The 21,424-nt window shown below is 43.5% G+C and overlaps 2 protein-coding genes across 6 annotated transcripts in view; one reads left to right on the top strand and one right to left on the bottom strand.

Annotated features, from left to right (window-relative positions):
* Positions 1 to 8,730, bottom strand: part of ZFX (zinc finger protein X-linked) — a 23,787-nt gene extending 15,057 nt beyond the window's left edge. For 2 of the 5 annotated variants that reach the window (XM_030282300.4, XM_072934747.1), the window contains exons 1-3: positions 8,621 to 8,730; positions 2,954 to 3,042; positions 1,941 to 2,507 (exon numbers count right to left, since the gene is read on the bottom strand). In XM_030282300.4, coding sequence (XP_030138160.1) covers positions 1,941 to 2,507; positions 2,954 to 3,014 — 628 coding nt within the window. In that variant the 5' untranslated portion in view covers positions 3,015 to 3,042; positions 8,621 to 8,730. Of the gene's footprint in view, positions 1 to 1,940; positions 2,508 to 2,953; positions 3,043 to 7,904; positions 7,924 to 7,951; positions 8,147 to 8,411; positions 8,552 to 8,620 lie in introns of those variants that run through there. The other 3 variants (XM_072934734.1, XM_041718469.2, XM_072934740.1) reach the window with 3 other exon arrangements.
* Positions 7,353 to 21,424, top strand: LOC140685228 (uncharacterized). Its single transcript, XM_072936704.1, has 3 exons — positions 7,353 to 7,445; positions 7,923 to 10,478; positions 11,360 to 21,424. Exons 1-2 carry the CDS (start codon positions 7,353 to 7,355, stop codon positions 9,285 to 9,287), a joined length of 1,458 nt encoding a protein of 485 aa, XP_072792805.1. The 3' UTR covers positions 9,288 to 10,478; positions 11,360 to 21,424.

The raw sequence follows: 21,424 nt of genomic DNA, 5'->3' as shown, positions 1-21,424 counted from the left end.
GAACTGTAGAACATTAAACACAAGCAGAATGCATATTTTGTAGCATAACGATTATTTTAAATGCTGGCTTACTTAAGGTTCTAAATCTCAACAAAGTACATTGCAAGAGACATTTAATAATAAATAAAGTATGAAACTGCAGAAATACATGACTGAAGATGGAGAATACCCCAGCACAAGTGAACAACCAGTACATCTAAGAAGCCCTCCCAGCTAGGCAGGGATCATCCAAAATGGCCTCTACCAAGACATTGTGTCCTTGTTCAGCCACTGCCAGTGATGAACAGGACACACATCCACCACCCCTCTCTGTGCATTTACACAGGCATGGTTTGCAAAATGCTCCATGGCAGCAGCCCCAGAGGCCCTGCTCTGTTGCAGGAGGAAAACTTGCACAGGAGGGGTGAGCAGAGACAGGAGCAACAGTGCCTTGAAGAGCTACAGCCAGGGATAGGGAAGAGGGAAGGATCACCACCAGAATCAGGCCTCAATTATCCACCGGCAGATTATCCACTCTGTTGTCTAACTATGCAGCAGGTTCAGAAACATTTGAGCTGCTTTCATCAGATTTAACTTGGGTCCAGAATCAAAGTTTTATCTGTACCACACAAGACAAGAGTGCATTTATCAGTCTGGATCAATACAATTTCAGGACAGATCCCCTGACCTATTTCACCTCAGTACAATCCTACAGTTTAATTTACAATATTTTGTGTGATCCATATTTTGCATTATCCCATTTCATTGTTTTCCCAGATAATAGAGAATTAACTGTACCTCATATAAACTCAAAACATGGCTGCAACAAGGTTACTCAAGGAACTCAAGAGATGATAAATTAAGAAATGCAGTGATCCTAGGTAAGGAGAAGCAACATTAAAATTTGTAAGTACAGAATATAAAATTAAAACAAGTTATTATACATTTCAAAAATATGTCCAAAAGTAAAGAAGGGGGAAAAAAGGGAAAAAAAAAAAATAAGGAAAAAAGGTAACAGAAGCAGAGCATGAAGTACACCTCATCAATGGAATCATTTAACACCACACAAAAGTGAAGTGCCTGAAATGGCAATTAAACAAACCAGCCTATCAAGGCTTTTCTATTTCTACAATAAATAAATGTTCAGTATTTCACTGTGATGTTCCTAGGTGCTGCACTGAGTAATCACTATAAGTAACATACTTAGAGTAAACTCTAATTCACACAAATGGATATCCTCAGTAGAAAAAGGATTGATGATATGCTCTATTTTTCTCCACCCTCTATTTAAGCCTTTTGAAATACAATTCAAACAGATTGTGCCACTGTTCCTAAGGGAGATTAAGATACTCACTTCCCAGCTATGAGCAGCAATAGCTACTCTTTTTGTTAGCTGCATACCTCTGTCCTTTGCTTAATCAAGAGAAGAAAACACATCCTAACAGCAAAGAAAACCATACTGCTGTCTGTATCCACAATAAATAAGAGTGCAAGAGGTGAGGGCTTAGCAAAAAAACAAGACAAGGATTGGATTTTCAGAAACCACGGTTTTTTACTTTCTTTTCCATGAAATATTTTTGTTTCCTTAATGTCTTGATAGTCATCATAGTAACCTGCACATATAAGCACTTTTAAACATTGTCACATTAATGTTCTTTCAGTTCTTATTAAGTATATGGCATATGGTTTACTGGAATTCTTACTCTTTTGTTCATATGCTATAAATTGCTACAGAAATAACTTATAATCAGACATGCATTTGCCAGTATTTCTCTCCATTAGCTTCACCAGAACTTTTAGCTGGTACACGTTCCTAAAAATCCCTCCATGTGAGTACACTTGTGAGATCTACATTTCAATAAAAAATACAGAAACTCTGCTTTGGGTATTGTCTTAAGCCCTCCCTCATATATTTCAAGCCCATATCATAAGAACTTTGATGGCTTTACCCAAACACTTACAGGAAATCATAAGGTAATCATCACAGTTGCCCTTCTCATCTTGATGTTCCACAGGGATTCCATTGGCATCAATCACTGCCTCTGATGCACAGTCTGCCACCAAGACTTCCTCAGAAACAACATCTGTTCCCAGAGTATCAGTGACAATGTCTGCTTCTTCAACGTTATCATGAACTACGTGTTCTACGTGTCCAACTTCAGGTACGTGCATTGACTCAGTTGTCAGCACATGCTCTGGTATAGACATTGTCTCTGCTGTTATGTCAGAAGCTAAAACATCATCCGGGACAGTGCAATGAGCCAAAGAAACCTCTTCAGCTACGTCTGTGTCCAGCACTTGTTCAGGAATAATGACTGTTTCAGACACGTCTGGCTCGTCCATGATATCTGGGCACTGAACATCCTCAATAACAACATCCTCAATGACATCCTGGATTACTACAGAGTCTGGATCATCGGGAACAAAATTATGCACAGTTATATCTGAGTCAACCACATCTGAAACAAATACTGTTTCCTGTACTTCCACAACAATCTGATCTCCATCCATATGTGCTGCATCAGCTCCTGAAAAACACAATTAAAATAACACTTAAATTGTAAAACTGTCTCATATGGGGTAGCTAATAATTGAAATTACTTCTGTTTCACTTCAACTTTCACACTGTGCTGCACTTTAGTAAAACAAGCATAACAGCTTATGAATTATTAAGACAGGCAGATAAAGCAAGTTCTCAGTAGATGCTACCATAATTAAGATGAACAAGATTTTCTCTCCCAAAAAAAGATTTGTAATTTTAAGACTCTTCCCCAACACCCAAACAACTACTACTTGACTGAAGGAATGGAAGCTCATTCATATTGCTCTGAGTAATAAAAACAACCCAAACTCAAAAGCGACTACTCTGTACAAAAGCATTGATGCAGCACAGCACTTCTAAGCAAAGGCAGAAGAAGCAACAGTCAACTGCACTGAATGTGAACACTTATCTATGTATTATTTCCTTACAGACCTGTTGGATCAAAAAACGCATTTGGCTCATGTGGCTGCAATTCAAGCCCATCTTCATCCATGGCCTTTAACTCTCATCAGTCACAGTGTCTGCAGAAGATAAAGAAGAAAGGTTATTTCACATGTATGAGGCGAAGAAGGTTGCCTCTCTCTGTGCACCGGAAAGTTGAAATTTTGGGTGCATGGAAGTTAACACACAGCACCTCATGACTTTAAAATGAATCAGATTTTACTCGCAGTCCCTCAGTCTGAGATTCTAGCAGTAATACTCTGGATGACCAAACATATTGTTTCAACTAGAGTGTGGGGTCCAACACTGGGTCCATTTCTCAAAACCCTATGACTTCACAAACACAGAAGCAGCTCATAAATGAATGTGAAAATATGACTGCCATATCATCTTAAAAAAAAAAAAAAAAATTAAGACAAAGCCTAGACATATTCCTTTGAGAACCTTAATCCAACAAATTCCTATTCCAGAAACTCAAGTCCCTGTTGGATGGGGAGGAATATAGAACTGTGAAATCATTAAGGTTCAATATGATAAGTTAAACATAAAGAGCTCGTTAGCTGAAATGCACACCAGTTCTGATGTCCTCATGTTCATTCTTGGATAGTCAGGAAGAGTTCACTCTTATGTCACTTCAGGAACTGAAATCATCAATGTAAACTGCTTCCAGAGCATAACATCAAATGTTTTCAAACCTAGATCTGTAAATATTTTCAAAACTCTTGCCCTAGGACAAAGTACCATAAGTATCACAAATTAGTTCTCAAAAATTATCAAATGTCATGTTCTACTAAAATTTTTGAACAGCGTATCAATATTTCAATGCTTAATGACTTAGGATTTCAGTCTTCTTAATGAAAGAACCGAACAAGACCACAGAGTTAAAATACTGGCAAAAATGTAAAACTGCAATCTAAATTCTGCTGCTTAGATATGTGCTTTACAGTTAGGAGCAGGCAAAGCTTAGGTAAAATGCAGTCTAACATAAACTTGTACTACTCCTTTGCACCGAAGTCCAGCTCCCCATTTCTGTGATACCTCCACAAAAGACAGACAAAACATCAAGATTCTACCCAAGGTTTCCTTAAGAATCATAGCCTTTCCAAATTACATCAACTAACATTTACATTCATTAAGGCTTCATCAGGAAAATTGCTATACAAAAGAAAAAATCAACTAGTCCAAAACACAAATCCAAACCAAGTATTTTCTAAATTTGCCCCACTTTTTAGCTCAAATTTTCTCAACTCTTCACCTCTGGAACTCTCCTTTGGGGTGTTGTCCAGCCTCCAGTGCAGTCACTTGGGCGGTCTCTTTTACAGAAGCTGAGGGAAAAATATAGCCAGATATTGAACTGGAAGAAAAATAGTGGAACGCTAATAATTTTCCAAGGTGTTCTGTATTTGTGTGATGCTCAGCTGGAAGTCTCCCGTATTTTAAAGACAGCTGTGCTAACAAGTCATTGTTATATCCAACTGGACATAAATTACCTCCCAATTATTCTGTCAAGCACTTCCACCCAAAGTGCTCACTATTAAGACGAACAGCTCTTCACCCAATGCTTTTTTTCAAAACCAAGAGCTAAAGAAAGTGTTTCTCAGCCTCAGATGCAAGAAATAGCCTGACTGATGGCAATCAACTTCTGCCATGTCACAGAAACAGAGAACAAAGAACAGAGTAACAAAATCCCATACACTAATTCTGGCAAGAATTATTCATACCCAAACTGCTTTCCTCCCATCTATTTGGTATCCACCCATCAGTCTACTACCAATGTCCTTCCTATTCATCTTGTATTTTCTATGTTGTCTTCACTGTTTAGTTTCCTCTCTTCTGTTGCTTCTTTTCCAAATTTTGGTGTGCCTGCATCACTATCTTGTCGATTACGTCACCCGCTCATTTCATCCCTCCAGCTTCTAACTACAGCACACTCCCATCATCCACACAAACCTCTCCTACTCATCAATTTGTACCAAAGATTGTATCAGCAATTAGGAGAGGTGTTTTTTTGGTAGGAGGCAAAGGGGTACTAAGGGCTGGCAGAAATAAAACTGCCTCTCTCCTCAGACTACACACAAGTAAGAAGATGGAGCTCTCTGCCCAGATCTCTGGGAAAAGTTCAGATGCCCTTTGTGCCTGTGCTTTTGAGGGCTGTATTATCACACACCAGCCTGCCATCTGCTGCGACCTGACCAGCCTGAAGTGTCAGTTCACCACCTGAAGAACTGGCATTCATTTTCTCTGCTTCCTGCATTCACCTCCTACCTGACCACCACAAATTCCTACTTCTTATGATTCATGCCTGTACTTTCTCTATCCTATCTGCTCCCTAAATTCCTCACTTCACTGAGGCACTCTTCCACTGTCCTTCTGTCTATCCTCTTCACCCATGAGATTCAGAGGAATCCATCACTACTTTCCAGCTTCCTGTAAATGCCCACTGACACCATCTCTTCCTTGTTTTTCTTGTTTTCTGGATTTCAGGCAACAGTTGAAACCCAAAATATCCCTATGGTGTTCAGGAGCTGCAGTTTCACAGCAGTGACAACCCAGCACACCACATAATTCTGGCCTCTTCTGCGCTGGTCAGGTCTTCTCACCTACACTGGCAAAATGTGCTCAGAACAAAGGCTCAGGCTCCAACAAACCAAAGACACTTCCTGGCACATGGCTTTCAAGTCTGAGTCTTAAAAAGTCAACCAATTGCTTTGGTGCTTGTTCCAGAGTAGAAAAAATTTCAATGCTTTTTCTTTATTTTTTTTTCTCTTACTAAATAATGTTTGTCAAAATGTGCTTCAGCATACAGACCCAGCCAACTCTGACCCCTGTGCAGGACCATAAAGAGTTTGGAAGTGCCCACAAGGGCACAGGCCCCACATCCACAGAAATCTGCCACAGGAAGATGACCAAAACAGGATGCAGGCACTTAAAAGAGGAATTAACTAAACTATCTCAAATAATAAAAGTGTCCAAATCAGAATCTGCAGTACAAAAAGGCATGAAGTAATTTGTCTATGGCTGAGGCAAAAAAAAAAAAAAATACAAAAAGATTCCTGAAATCACTTCAGGGTTTGAGCATTCTAACCAGGAGATGAGAAAACACTGTTTCTTCCTGCTTGCTCTTCTGAGCAAAGGGTGAGTACAGGGGCACAAGATGCAGTCACACAAAGGAAGGAACACCACAGGGCTCCGTACCTGTGACAGCAGCTCAGTGAGACAAGAAATACCAGAGCTGCTTCTTGCAAGCACCACAGAGAACATCTTCAATTCCCTGGCAAGCACCCCAAGCTCTGTGCTACCATAAAGGCTAGGAAACAATTCCAGCTGTTGACTTTTCTGCAAGATTTCAAGAAGGTCAGAAACTCCTCTCAGTCCTTCCAAAACATTCTAGTTGACACTTAGGACCCAGTTCTAGCATCAAAGCCAACAGAATCAAATTTTCAGTTCCATGCTGGGAACCCAAACTCTCCAAGAAAAGCAGGTGCCCAGCCATGTCCCTACAGTTAGTCCTTCTCAACTATGTGGCTCTTTGTTCAAATCTCAGGAATTCTGCTAACAGTCTTCTACCACTGGACAAAAAAATCAGAGGGATCCAGAATCAGGTTTTATAACCTTTGAAAAGAACTAAACATCTACACCTTTTACTTGGCTTGGATCCATGCCAGCTTCACATGGATCAAGGCCTAATACAACTCTGCAATATAGTTAATTTTGTCCATACAGTTAATTTTTACAAACTGATTTTTACCTATTTACTCAGAGACTTGGCTGGTTTTGGCTTTACGGAAGTCAAAGCAACATTTTCAAGTCAAAGGACAGATGGTAAATTACATATTAATGGAAGACATGGTATTACTATATTAGCAATAATCTTCCAACATAAAAATGATCGTGAGAACAATGAGTCAAGAGAAGCAATGCAGACAGTTCATTGCCACATTACATATCCTTGACTCAAGAGACCTAGCAAGGTAATCAACATGAAATAAAAAGAAATAGACAAGCTGTCATGTTTTAAAGGAGCAACTTTAAAAATATAGATCATTAATAGAGGTTTCATATTCTGCAGAAACGGTTCCTTTGCTCTCACAAAAAAAAAAAAAAGAAAAGAAAAAAAAAGGGGGGAAAAGGAAAAAAGGAGAAACTTCAAAAAAGCTATCCTTGTGAAAAAGAAATACATAGTATAGTCATTTGCCTACTCCTAATTTGCGGTAAGGTCATAAACCAAATATCCAAGCAGCAAAACTCTTACAGATCAAGCCATAAAGCATCAAAATCCCCCTCGTGCAAGTGCTGGCTTCTCCCCACGCTGGGATGACTTAGTGTACAGCCACAACCAAGTTCCCGTCGTGCCTTGCTACATCCCATTAAAAACTGCGGCACGCCTGGCATGTCCCATTTGGGTCAGAGCCCCGAGCCGGAGGCTTCGCGGTGCTCCCGAGGCTCAGTCCAGCCACTGCTGCAGTGTCACCGCTCGCCTGACGTGACCCACTTGTGGGAAACGCAAGGCACACACACACACACACTGCCCTCAGCCGCACACACACGAAAGGCAAAAAAAAACCCCCTACACTTCTATAGGATTCCATTCCTGCCTTGAAAATAACCCCAGTTATTACCAGGTGGAGAAACAGAAGAATCAAAACTACAGTGTAACAAAGTGATCGTTCAGCTGCTAATTTCCTGACGCATCTCCCTCAGTTTTGGCAGGAGACTCAGTGCTGCTGTTCTCACTGCGATTCCGTAAAAATACCAAAAAACCCTCAAGTCATTCTCCTCTTTGTTGTAGTTCAGTGGTGGGGTATTTGCAGAAACCGGTTAAAGAAAAGGGTTTTCTCCAGATTTCACTGGAATGTTGTGCGCCAGACGACAGTAATTCCAAAGGAAATAAGCTAATTCTTAACGAAACCTAAATTAGGGAAATGACCGATCCCAGCCGCACCTTTGAACCAACACCAAGGGGCCCCAAGGGGATCAGGGGCTGCTTACGGGGCGAGTGGGCGCAGGCGGCTGCGGGAGAGCTCCCGGCGCTGCCGAGCCCGAATCCCCGGCCGGAGGCGAGGAAGGAGATGGCGGGGCAGGAGAGCACCCGGCCGGGAGCCCCGGCGCGGCCGCGCAGGGAGTCGCGGGCAGCCGGAACGCGCCTGGCGCCGCTGCGCCCCGCAGTGTGGCAGCGGGAGGCGGGGAGGGTGTGGAGGCTGCGGGCGGTCCCTGCCGGAGCCCCGAGGCTCCCCCGCCCCGCCCGGCCCGGCCCGGCCCAGCCCGGCCCGGCCTGCGCGGGGCCCCGGCTGTGCGAGCGATTAATTCAAGATGGCGCCGGCGCCCTCCGCCCCCCCCCCCGCGCGCCGCCATTTTGTCTCCTCCTCCAGACACCTCCGAGCCCCCCCCGGCCGGGCCCGCGGCCCCTCACCGGCCCCATTCGCCTCCCCCCGGGCCTGCGGCCACCCACCTCCGCTCCGCGTTCCTCACGCCACCTCCCCCGGCGCCCCGGGCCGCGCCGGGCGCGCGGGAGCCGCCGGCGCAGAGCCCGCGGCCCGCTCCTGTGGCGGAGCCCTGGCGCGGCCTAGCTGCGGCCTCCTCGCGGCCTGCGCCGCGGCCTGTGCGGGCAGGGGGAGGCCCGGGCCGGGCGGGCGGCAGGGCCCGGCCCGCGGCTCTTACCGTGCGGGTGGCGGGCGGCGGCGCTCGCTCGGCGCGGCCTCTCTCAGCGCGACTGGGCCGAGCGCGGCGGCGGCGGCGGCGGCTGCGGCGGGGCGGGCGGGCGGGAGGGGAGGGAGGGGCCGAGCTCGGAGCTGAGTGGAAGCGGCCAAGCTCCCCGGGCCGGGCCCGCCGTCAGCACGTCACGTCACTGCCCGAGAGAGCCCAGGAGCAGGCGGAAGGGAGCGCGCCGCCACCGCCGCCTCGGGCCGCCCGCCCGGCCGCCCGCGGGGGCTGGTGCGGCCGAGCGGGCCGGGGGCCTGTGCGGGGCGGGCGAGGCGGCGGTCGGGGCGGCGGGGCGGGGGCAGCGCGGCGGCGCTCGGTCCCGCGGCTCCTCCTGCCGCCGCCTCCGCTGCGGCTCGGCCGCGTTGCGCCTCCCGGGGCTCGGCGTGCGCCCGCGGAGCGCAGCGGTGCCCCGGGACCCCCTCCCCGCCCGACCCCTCCATCCCGGGCCAGCCCCCCCGCACCGCCAGGCCCGCGGCCCGGCCCGGCCCGGCCCGGCCCGGCCCGGCCCGGCCCCGGAGTGCGGGCCCGAGGCTCCGCGGCCCCGCCGTGGGCTTGGACTCGGGTCTGCGCGGCCGGTAGCGGTTTTAGGGTGCGGGGATTCCGCTCTGGGGTGGACGCGGGTTGAGGGCCGCGGCTTGGGCGGCCTCGGTCACCCCGGCGCGGGGCGCGGCAGCGGCGGGAGTTGCTGGGAACAAGGACAGCGGAAAGCAGCGGGGCGCGGTGCCGGACCGCGGGTCCCCACGGAGAACACGGACGGCGCTCCGCGGGGTCACTGGCACTCACGTAACAGCAGTACTGGGGCGGGAGGGAGAAGCGGTTCGCATTTTGGGGACTGTGGAAAATTGGAAATAATTTGGCATTGGAATCTAAGGACTGTCTAGAGTTGTTTTCTCATCCTTGTCATAAAAGTTAATAAGAATTAATTTTAAAATTTTTTTAAGGAAAGAGTTGCTGTTGATCCATGAGAGATGTACCCTAAAGTTTTCAAGGCTTTAGAAATTAAGTGGGTAACCTCAGGGATATGAGGATGTACCTTCAAATTGGTTGCATAATTGCGGGGCCAGACCTCAAGGAGATTTCTTCAAGAGGCGTTTTTAACGTTTAAGGAAACTGGAAGGAAATTGGCTATTGCACTTATCAAATGATGCAAATGTGACTTATCTGGCTGAGAACAGCAAATGTGTCATTTTTATTTTGCCAATTAGCCTCTGATTCGGCTTTGACTCCACTTTAATTTTATGCACTAGTCTTTTCTATCTTAACACACAGGCACAAAATATAAGTTGGGTGGTGTTTGGAGTTTATTTCAGTACAGCATTTGATAAACATGCATCCTGCAAACTTTAACAGTGTGTAGTGGGTTGACCCTGGCTAGATGCCAGTCACCCACCAAAGCTGATCTGTCATTTGCCTTCTCAGCTGGACAGGGAAGAGAAAATATAACAAAGGTTCATTTTAGTTGAGATAAGGACCAGGGGAGATCACTCAAGACATACCTAATAGCAAACAGACTTGAATTGGAGATAGTAATTTATTACCAACAAAATCAGAGTAGGATAATGAGAAGTAAAATAAATCTTAAAACCCACATTCCCCCAACCTCTTTTTTCTTCCCAAGCTCTACCTCCTTTTCCCGTAGCAGTGCAAGGAGATGGGAATGGGGGGTTATGATCAATTCATCACAGACTTTTCCTCCCACTGCTCAGGATGAGGCATCCTTCACCTTCTCCAGCATGGGGTCCTTCCTGCAGGAGGAAGTTCTTGATTAACTTCTCCAGCATCCCACATGCTACAGTTCTGCACAAAATGCTGCAAGGTGGGTTACACTGCACATGGGCTGCAGTCCTTCAGGCACAGCCTACTCCAGTGTGGGCCCTCCAAAGGATCACAAATCCTACCAGGAAGCCTGCTCCAGCATGGGCTACTCAGGCCACGGGTCTGCAGGTCCCTGCCAGGAGCCTGCTGCAGCAGGGGCCTCCCATGGACTCACAGCCTCCTCTCAGGCATCCACCTGCTCCAGCTTGGGTGTCCTCCATGAGTTGCAGGGGAACCTTGGCTTTGGCACCTGGAGCACCTCCTACCCCTCCTTCTCCACTGACCTTGGTGTCACAGTTGTTCTCTCACATGTTCTCATCCTGCTTTTCTCTGCCTGCAGTTACACCTGCACAAAAGAGGTTTTTTTTTTCTTTCTCAAATACATTATCTCAGAGATGTTCCCACCATTCCTGATGGGCTCAGTCTTGGCTAGCAGTGAGTCCATCCTGGAGCTGGCTGGCCTTGGCTCTTCTGGACATGGAGGAAGTTTCCTGCAGCTTCTCACAAGAGCCACTCCTGTAGCACCCCTGCTACCAAGACCTACCTGCATAAACCCAACACACAGTGATACTGAGAACAGAAGGGAAACAATAATATTACTGTTTCAAAAATTTATTTTATTTAATTCCATTAAAGTTATAGTACAACTTCGGTAGACTTAGCCTGGACTTGGGTTTCAGGAAGGGGTCCTTCTCAATGTTTTCTGAGCTTGACCATACATTAAAATAGTCTTAAGTAAATAGTTTTGCCAGGATGGAAGAGGCTAAGGGAAAGAACAGAGAAAGATGATGGTTAGTTCATAATCAACAGCAAGGTAACTCTAGTATAGATAAGTCAAAACTGGAAAATTTATTTATTTGTCCTTATGTTTGAATTTAACAGTGTGAATTTCTTTGAACTAGTGAAGCACGTTTCCCATAGAGATTGTGAAACCTCTGGATTTGGATATACTCAAAACCCAACTGGACACAGCCTTAAGCAACCTGCTGTAGGTGACCCTGCTCTGAGCAGGAGGGCTGGGGAAGATGATCTGCAGAAACAACTTCCAGCTTGAACAATTCTATGATTTGTAAGCCAGTTTTCCAACAAATGTAAAAAAAAGTAGAAAATTCCAGTGAACAACACAATATACTCTAAGGTCTTTGATTCCAAGGATGTTTTATTCAATTTTTTGTAGACATAGGCAATGTAAATCCAGAATGCAAGGCACGTTGCCCTCAAAGATTCAGCATAGCCAGCTGTCATGTTATTGCAGGGGAAGAGCTTCAGAAAACTATTATGCCATTAAAAGGCAAATGTCTGGATGTTTTGCAATCTTCTTTGCAAACTTATTTGCTAACTTCTTGACTGGCTGGCCATTCATCCTGTCTGTATGTAACTGTTTCACATTTACCTCCTTGTTCTTCACCACCTGGGAGCAAGATACCAGCATATTTTGAATCTTTTGTGTAATTTTGGTCTTGACGGAGCCATTACCTCAATATTTTCCCTACCACTCTGGTTTCCAATAGGCCACAGGCACCCTGGTGTGGTCAGAAACAGGGTAACTCCCATGGGTGCAGCTGCCAGGAAGGAAGTCGTGTTTGCAGCTGATACAGCCCTTACTGCTCCCACAGCCAACAGAGGTATCCGAGGGCAGAACACGCTTGGAAACTGCAGGTACCATAGGTATGCTGGCACCACTCTGGAACAACATAGGTTAACTTACCTGCAGAAATGTTTTTGTAACTTGCACTTTCTGGAATTCAGTAGGCAAAGGGTATATATTGTAAGCAGCAGCATTTCTGACCTTCACTAGTGGTTAGGTTGTGTCAGGTTTGGTACGCCAGAGAGCATACAGCTTGTATATTAAATTTTGTAGCTCAGTTGTTCTCAATACAGCACTTGCAGTCCAACTCTAATTTTACTTGTGATCTACTGTTCCTTTGTATTTTTCCCTAGAGTATTTTGGTGTCACACAGGAGTAGGTACTGTGCTATATCTTTTTTCTCACAAAAGCAAATGAAGTCAGTGGCTTTTGCTCAGTGTCCTCTTAAAGTCATGCTTGAATGTAGCAGTCATTGAGTTAGTTCTGGAGATACCTGCTGCTAATTTAATACTTGGACATTTATTTATCACAATGGCTATTACAATGTGATCAGGTTCCAGCTTGGTAATCTTAAAAGGAGTTACTTTGTTGAGTCATGAAAAATGGGTTACAGCTCCAAGTGAGTATGGCTGATGTTTTTATCTGTCTTGCTGATAATTTACTTGTCAATAAATTATAAACATATGTAATGAGCCATTTTTTGTCACAGTTCCTTCCTTTTTAGCTTGTGTGTTAATTAGATCCTTTTCCAGGTACTGGCACCATGCATAGCAAACACCATTGTGCCCAGTAACACTCCCAGATTTCTCAAGTAGTAGCTCCTCTATTGCCAAGCCCCAGGTTATAGGAGAGTAACTTGAGTTTTGTCAGCTTTCTGTTTTGAAGATCTTTAAGGAGATGTGTTTGCTTCTTCATCTGTGAAAGAGATGAAATATTTTACCATGCAGTTACCTGATCATGTTTCAGTAACCATTTTTTGACTTTGAAAAACCCCTCAGCTGGCGATGAGGGTTCATTGTGAGCTGGCTATGTCACTGTACAGTAAACATGAGCCTGCTGAAGTTATCTTTTCATATTTTTCCTATGCAACCACAGTGATGGAGATTGGGTAGGAAAGAAAGTGAGGGGGAATTGTTGTAATTTCTCCCAGAATAGTCCTGTGTCAATATATTCTCATGGAAATTCTGGAATAATTTTTCTGTCTTTTAGCTTTTATTTGAAACTTGTCTATAAAAAGGAAATACTGCCATTTTACCCAAGGATCTAGTGTTCCATAATGTTCTCTTTTGATTGTTAATAATATTGTAAATGCACTGATATTTACCTGCAGTCATTGGACTAAAAAGGAAGGAATAAGGAGGATTAACAAGATTGCTCCTAGCAGTGGTGTAAAGTCTACTTCATGACTGTAGTAGTTGCTGATTTTCATGCATAGTGTATTCAGGACAGTTACACTGAAAAGGAATCCTTGTAAAAATAGGTCCCAAAATGAGGAAGTATGGGGGATGAGGAGTCTTTCTATTGATAGTTTAATCTGCAGGTCCAGATAACCCTGGAGACTTAAAGTTGAGTGCAACAAAGGAGAAGCTGTCAGTCCAAAAGTCTGTAAGACCTCATAAAGTGTTTCTGGTCGCTAATCAGTAGGAAATGCCTAGTGAGAAGTAAAAGTATAGGGAAATGTGGAGTTATGTGCTGTAAAATGCACTCTGCCTGCCTTTGTCAGCAGAGGAGGTAGCTGGTTTGTTTATAACAATAAATCTCAAAAATCTTGAGCCACTTCAGGAGGGGTGATATCAGCCAGTGCCCATTTGTCTGAGTTGGGTAGTAAGATGGCTGTCATGTTAAAGCCAGTTCTTTTAAAATAATGGAAAAGAAAACATGGGATTTCTTTCATAAGGAATAAAAGGGTAGAAATGTAACTAGTACCAGTAAGTGTGGCTTAGGGAAAAATTATCTTGGTAGACACACCAAACTTCATTACTTGAGTAGGTGAGAAGCTTCAGCACAACAAAATTGTTTAGATGGAGCAGACTTGGGTAAGGTGCTTCATACTACACACACTGCCTCCTTTAGTTTTAGGATCATGTGTTATATGGCATAAGAGCTGATGGACTGACAGTTGTGGAGAAAAACATAGCATTGCAGAAATACCCGAACAATTGGATTGTTCAAAGAGGTGGGACCTTAGTTATGGCCCAAAACTCCTGTTGTGGTCTAGAAGTCATCATAGAGTCATTCCTGTTTTTATTTGTGACTGTGATGAAGTTGCTGGAATAAGTACATAGAGATGATGAGGAAAAGACAATAATGCAGAAACATCACACAGACTGGATTACTTTGTAAATTGAACCACTTAGTATGTTATGTCTTAATCTGTCCAAGTGCAAAATTAAGTGTCTAGGATTAATGAATGCAAATCATGTACCTGGAGGATATTTCTGACTCCTGGAAAGCCAAAACTTTAGAAAAGATTAAAGGAACTCTATCACAAGACACCTCAAAACAGCCTCATGTACATGTGGGACAGAAAGGGCTGGTGCTGTTTGGGGATGCTCACAGTGGAGTAGGTAGTAGAAATAACGTGAGCTTGCATCTGCTGGGTCATGTTTTTTAAATAGACCAAAAACTGGAGAGGCCACAAAGAATTATAAAAGAATATGGATGCTTAAAAAGTCGTTAGCTGTTTAATACCAATAAGAACAAAAAAAAAAGTAGACATTAACTATATAGTCCTTTCCTGGTAATAGGAATTCATTTCAGTCTAAAGAGAGACATGGATTGCTGGAGTTTAAACAAGATATATTTGAGCAAAAAAAAGACTTGGCTTCGTAAGTGATAAATGGTGATCAACCACAAGCAAAACAATGGATGGGATGGGCCTTCCTCCCCGCGATGCCTTTACCTCCAGATTGGATGGCATTTCCTGGCATTTCTGCCCAAGTCCTTTGATTCACAAAGGAGTGAGTGAAATTTAATGGCTTATGCTATAAAGAAATTGATATTAGGCCATCTTTTATAATCCTCCTCTGCCTTTTCACAAGTGGGAGCAGGTAGAGGTATCTAGAAGAATATAGTTTCTTGGAGTCCTGTTTATTAGTAGACTGATGTTTTCTATCTAAGAATAGTTTCAAATCATTTTTTGGCCCTATCAAAACATGCTCAGGCCTAGTTACTCTTAATAGACAATAGATTTTCTTGTCCTTTGCGTAGTCTTCACAGCACTGTTTAGAATTTCCAAAGAATTGTCCAGACATTAATTTGTGTTTGTAAGTTAAATTACTATTATTATCCAGTACAAACCTGTGAAGGCAGTGATTTCTGTAGAGTCCTCTAGTGTACATGCTGAAGTGCTTGCTGTCAGACAGCAATGCCTGTTTGTCCCCTCTCTTTTTCATTCTCAGACATTACAGAATTGATATTGCAGATAATGCCAAGCCTTTAATGGCTGTCTGACACCCTATTCCTGGTTGGTTTTGCTGCTGGTTTGGGAAGGGTTCTTTCTATGGCCACCACAAGCACATACTACCATCACTAGTCCTTCATTATCTCTTAGAAACCATTTGGTCCTTCACAAAAAATGTCCCAGGCTAGATGGTCTCAAGAGTTTCCATGCAAGACCAATAAAGAATGGGCTGTGACCCGCAGAAGGAAATATGGCAGGACTTATTGAATCACAGCTTCTGTGCCTAAAATGGCTCTGAAAACAAAATAAGGTTCCGTGACTCCCCTCACCTGGGGCAAAAATCACGGTGAGAAAAGAGTTGCTGGAACCTCCCAAAGCAGCTCTGGTTATTGCTGTCAGCTGTGACAGAGGCATGTGGCCTTGCACAAAATCTCGGTGGATGAAGCAGAACCCCTTGAAAATCCCTACAGAAAAGACAGGCCAAGTTATGTGGAATTCACAGGGTTTCATCCATGGTGTGAAGCGTTGCACTATGTTATGGCCAAGGAACCAACATCATGGAATTAAGCAAAATCATAGCAAAGGAGAGGCACAGTCAGACCAAAAGAACATGAGATGCTCCAAGCTGTGAAGTGATGTTATGAGGAGTCAGGGCTTGCCATTCCTGCTGGACAGGGGAATGAGAGGCCTACGTGATTAATCTTTCTGGTTGGTAGGAGATCCTAAGACTATAAAACTGCCCAGGTCTCAATCAGTGTATGTCATCCATAAGCACCGAGTGGCAATTGTTTAATAACCTTGCATTCCTCTCCGAAGGCACAGTTCACAGAATGGTTTGGGTTGGAAGTGCTCTGAAAGATCATCTAGATGCAACCCCCTGCAACAGGCAGGGAAACTTTCACTACACCAGGTTGTTCGTCATTATTGGTGGCAAGCTGCTCACAAGTAGAGGCTTCTCTGTTAGTTATCTGCCTCATTGAAGACACACAACTCCAGGACAGTCACCTGCCATGTCCCCTGGCTTCAGCAGCTGCCAGTCTTGGGTTTGCTGCAAGACCTGCTCCCACCAGGCATATCCTCACCACGGAGCTTGAGACTGCAGCAGCTTGGTGTGCTGCCCATCACCATCCCCTGGGAGCCCGTGAAGGGGCTTTGACCCATCCATCTGCACTTTTTCGATTGCTGGTGTTCAGGGTGCTCCCTGAGAGAGCTGAAGAAAGAACTGGCTTGGTGTTGGCAGGAAGCTTTATGTAGTTTCTGGGAAGCAAGGCTTGGAAAGGGGCCCAGGCTGTCACAGTGCCTGTGTTTTGGGTAGCATCTGGCCTGATGTCTGTCGGAACAAATGGCTGGCCACTGAGACAGGCACGTTCCAGCCAACACTACACATGCAGACAAAGCCACCAGCTCGTTTCAGTCCATGATGCTTGGGGACAAAAGTGCCATATGCACTTGTCTCCAATTCTAGGGTGAATTCAGATAACCTGAGCTGGGATGTGCACTGAACTGCCCGTGCATACAGGCAGCCACAATGCTTGGGAGCCAAAGGCTTGAGGGCAAAGAAAGAGAATGAAGCTGTAAGAAATACTTTCTTTGATGAAAATGTAGTTGCAATGAATTAAGTAATGAAACAAAGATTGACCTTTACAATTATGTGTTAGTACACAAAATTCCTTTGAAGAAATTGACATTAAAAATGCTCATTAAGTAAAGCAAAATATCTTTCAAAGGTTTTCATGGCATTATAAGAAATTATTTTATCAAGTCTCAGCATAGACAATGCTGGGATCTGTGTAACCCTGAAAAATAAGGTAGTGGAGGAATATCTGTGAAACAAGTATGGCAGTGTTCATTTGGTGAAATTTCTTCATGATAAGGCTGGAATATTGGATAGCAAAGGAGTGGGAAATACACAAACTGAACAGTGAAACATGATCAGAGAATCTTATTTGTTGCTTGGTGTCTGAAAACTGTATTTGAACTTAAACTTTCTAGAGGTTCCTACTTATAAAAAAAGAATATTTAAAAAATGTGTTCAGATATACCAGGCTGATGACCGATTGACAATGCTTTTCATTCCAATATTAACATGTATCTTAGAGAACCGTGTCCAGTGTAAAAAATCCCACAGTGTTGGGACCCAGAAGAGGAATGCAAGGCTCTTGTGTTTGGTCTGTCTGTGCTGTGCTACACAGGATATTTGTAGAGAAGGATCAGAAGAGGGTCCAGATATTCAGTCTATGTCTTTTCTCTTTCAGTTATACGAGGTCAGTAGGTTGGAACTGACCTAATAGGTTTAAACCAGTGAAACTGTTGTAAGGCCAGTATCTGTAGAGCTGCCTATATCTCAGATAACCTCTCTACTTAAAAATACCAGCAATGTGCAGTGTAATGTCACTTACTTTGAAGCTGACATTTTGCATTGTACAGGTTTTCAGTTGCTCGTAAAACTTTGCCAGCTTTCACAAGCCTGAAATTTTCCCTAAGGGGTGTTGGCCTCGAAATGAATTTTTTGGTGAAGACTCCAGACACAGTTTTGTCAGCTGCCTCAGATCAAAATGCAGATTATTTACCCTTGTAGAGAAAAGAAAAAGAAGAAGAAATAGAAAAAGAAAAGAAGAAAAGGAAAGAAAAAGAAGAAAGAGAGAAAAGGAAGGATAAGAAAAGAAGGAAAGAAGAAACATAAGGAACAGAAGAAAAGGAGAGAAAAAGAAGGAGAAAAATAAATATAAGGAAAGAAAAGGAAAAAAGTAAGAGAAGAGGTTTTTTTTGGTTTTTAAATTCAAAAGCTATACAAAAAAATCTTGAAAACAGATCATACATTTAAACAGCAGGGTGGTCCTTGTGTTGAGCAGGAGTCCCTTGCATCCTGTGGAGAATCGGTAAGTCATTTGTCTGCATTAAAATCTCTGACATGTCTTGGTTTACAAATATTCAGTAGGCTTCTTAATCCTTAGTTGTACTTAGTTGTTAAAGGAAGGCTTTCACAGGCAATTTTATTTCTAGTGCTTCCTGATTATGTGCTGTGCAAGCTTAAAGGTATTTTTAATTAGGTAGGACGGTTAATTATTTATTCTACAATTTCAAATAACAGCTCTTAGTTTGAACTCTCATTGGTTGCGGGGATAGGGAGGGGGCAGATATAAAAAAATCCATTATTTCCTCCATAATTCTGTAAGCTCTCATTGCATTTACCTTATTTGCCCATGAATCAAAGAGGCCTAGAGTTGTTGGTGAGTACATGTAACAAAGGTAAAAAGACTGGTAAATGTTCAACCTGATACAGTGTTAGAAGTCAACACTGATGGATCTTGAAAAAGAAAGGGTAGAGAAGATTTCGAAGTGTTAAAGAGTTCCTTTCCTCAGCTGATGGAGTTGTAGATGGTCCTGAGGATTATCTGCTTCGGTGACTATATAAGCATTGTGTTTTGAAATGGAAACAGCCCCTCCCTGTTTCTCTCGTAAATAGTTTAACAAGAAAGCAGGGCATTACAAACCAAACCATTACACTGAGGGACCAACCTTCTTTTTGGGGAGACTTTATTAGGACAACACTGATTTTTAGTGTTTGTCAGTTCAAACCTGTTATTTGGTCTCTTTCCAGCAAAGCTCTTCTGTAGCTATATTAACTGCACTTCTCTTGAATGGATGGGAGCTGGTGATCAGCTTCCACCTGGAGAGCTTTCACCAGTCCATAAAGCAACCAGGTTGCTCTGGAACATACCAAGAGTCCACTTTCCTGTGATGTTATGTGTCAAAACAGACACCTTCCCATAATGCTCAAAATGCTTTCAAAGACAAAATGTCAGGTTTTAACTGCAAAAATAAATTCCCAGCATGAACACACATGTCGGTAGAAGAGCAACAGTGTGAAGTAGCAATGAATTTAAACGAGGAATTAAGCTTTCAGAAAAATTGAGGTAATTTAAGATCCCAGTTTCCAAAACAACACAAGCTCACCTTCAAGTGCACAAGGGTCCCAGCAGTGTTAACAGGACAATTTGTGTGCCTGAAGCACACAAGCACTGTGTGGTTCACAGGGCTGTACCAGTGTTTGCTGGCTTGGCGTGTTTAACGTGTGCTAACAGACAACGAGGCAGGAGGCAAGGAGCCAAAACCATATGGAGGATATGTGAATGCTTGTGATTGCTGTGGAAGGACTACTTATACCCCCATACCTCTTTCTGGTGTGAAGTACGACTCCATGTTAAATTTTAAAGGATTTAGTTGTATACAATTACTGCCAATGCAATAAATGGGAGACAATTTAAAGAAATAAAAATAATTGTTACTAAACTTTGTTATCAACAGTATTTTGGCTGTAGCCAAGAAAAAGTACAAAATTATTCTATTTCTGTATGCCCAGTGCTAGTCACCAAGGTTAAAAAAAGCTGCTTTAATGAAAACTTGCAAAAGCTGAGACTTAACTCTGTTGTGTACTAGTTAGGATGATGTTGCAAGTGAAGTATTTTGAGATACGTAATAGATTACCTAATCAAATAGATGATTAAGCAAAGCCGGGAAAAGAAATGAGTTCAGAGAATCTTAAGGTGCATTTGCAGGAGAAAACACTTTTCAGGTCTTTATTGAACACCTAATAAACAAAAATATCTAAATATAGAAAAGTGTAGTGTTTGGTAGGGGAAGGGGTTTTCTAAGTAACATCATTATTCCAGTCTAGTATGTTGGATTTCTTTACAAATGCCCACAAGGAGGCAAAAAGGGAGAGCTGCTGCCCTGATTAATTTGAATCCTAAGGATTGTGTAACATGACACATAATTAAGTGAATCTTGATTTTTTTTCCACCCAACTCTACTGAAATATTAAAAAAATGATGCTAGGCTTTAGAAAGAAACTGTTTGAACAGAAAAGTTTGTGTTTTATAAATGTATAGCGTGCAATTTCTTAATGAAGCATTGCTCAACACAAGTAAATATCAGGTATATTAACATTACTTCAACTAAAATATTTCAACAGTTTTCATCTGCGTTTGGGCACGGCATTCTAGTGCCTTGTTTTATAAAAGACATTGAAGAATATGTATTTATTTAAATATTTGAGGTAAGATATTGATACAAGCTATCTGTTGAACAAGATACCTGTTCCTTGGTAACAAAATTCTCTTGCTATTTTGTTCTTCATTGCACATATAGTGCCCATGTTAGGAGACTTGTTTGGTTTTTAATCCTTTCAGGGTAAGAAAGGAGAATTTATTTACATACTTGTATCACTTACACAGTTTTTCACTGTTTATAACTTCTATGGTTTTCACCATAAACCAAAATTTCTGTAAAATTGGTTATTCTAGCTGGGTTTTTAGTCTGGAAAAGTATGAAACGTGCACTTTTACTACCCACTGGGATGGACTGGAGATGACTGGAACATTCAGTGAGCACGTACAGACAGAGCTGTACAGAAACAAACGCAGCAACACAAAGCCAGAGCACATTAGTAATTTTAGCACTGTGGTAAGTGAACGTCAGCCATGAAGCCAACGGTGCCAGAACTGTGGCAGTGGAAGAACCGATGAATAAGGAGCGGTGCCCACAGGGTCTGGTGATGTCAGTAAAAGGCAACAGGACGTTGTGGATGTCCCTGGGCCCTGCCACGGCCAGGACAGGGTGGGAGCTGGGACCGGCAGTCGGTACTTTTGGTGCTTTGGGGTGGTGGTGAAGGGAGGGCAGGCCTTTGAAACTTTATAAATGTTTAGCCCCAGCCTGGCAGCGAGAACTGACCCAGAACGGCAGGGGCGCGGAGCGGGGACTTTACCCTGGCAGAAGCGCTGATGGGGAAGGGGCGGGACAGAAGTTTAAACCTTTCCTGCAGGCGGTCTGGACGCTCATCCACATGACTCGGCATGGAAAAACCAGCAGGAAACCTTTCTGCAGCAGTGAGCTAGAAGGTAGCACTTTTCAAAGTGCTGCAAAACGAATGCAATAAAAATAAAATTTAAATTTT

This window comes from Taeniopygia guttata, chromosome 1 (assembly GCF_048771995.1).
Source record: "Taeniopygia guttata chromosome 1, bTaeGut7.mat, whole genome shotgun sequence".
Taxonomy (NCBI): domain Eukaryota; kingdom Metazoa; phylum Chordata; class Aves; order Passeriformes; family Estrildidae; genus Taeniopygia; species Taeniopygia guttata.
The sequence above is the reverse complement of the archived record's forward strand: the minus strand, read 5'-3'. Positions and strand labels throughout refer to the sequence as shown.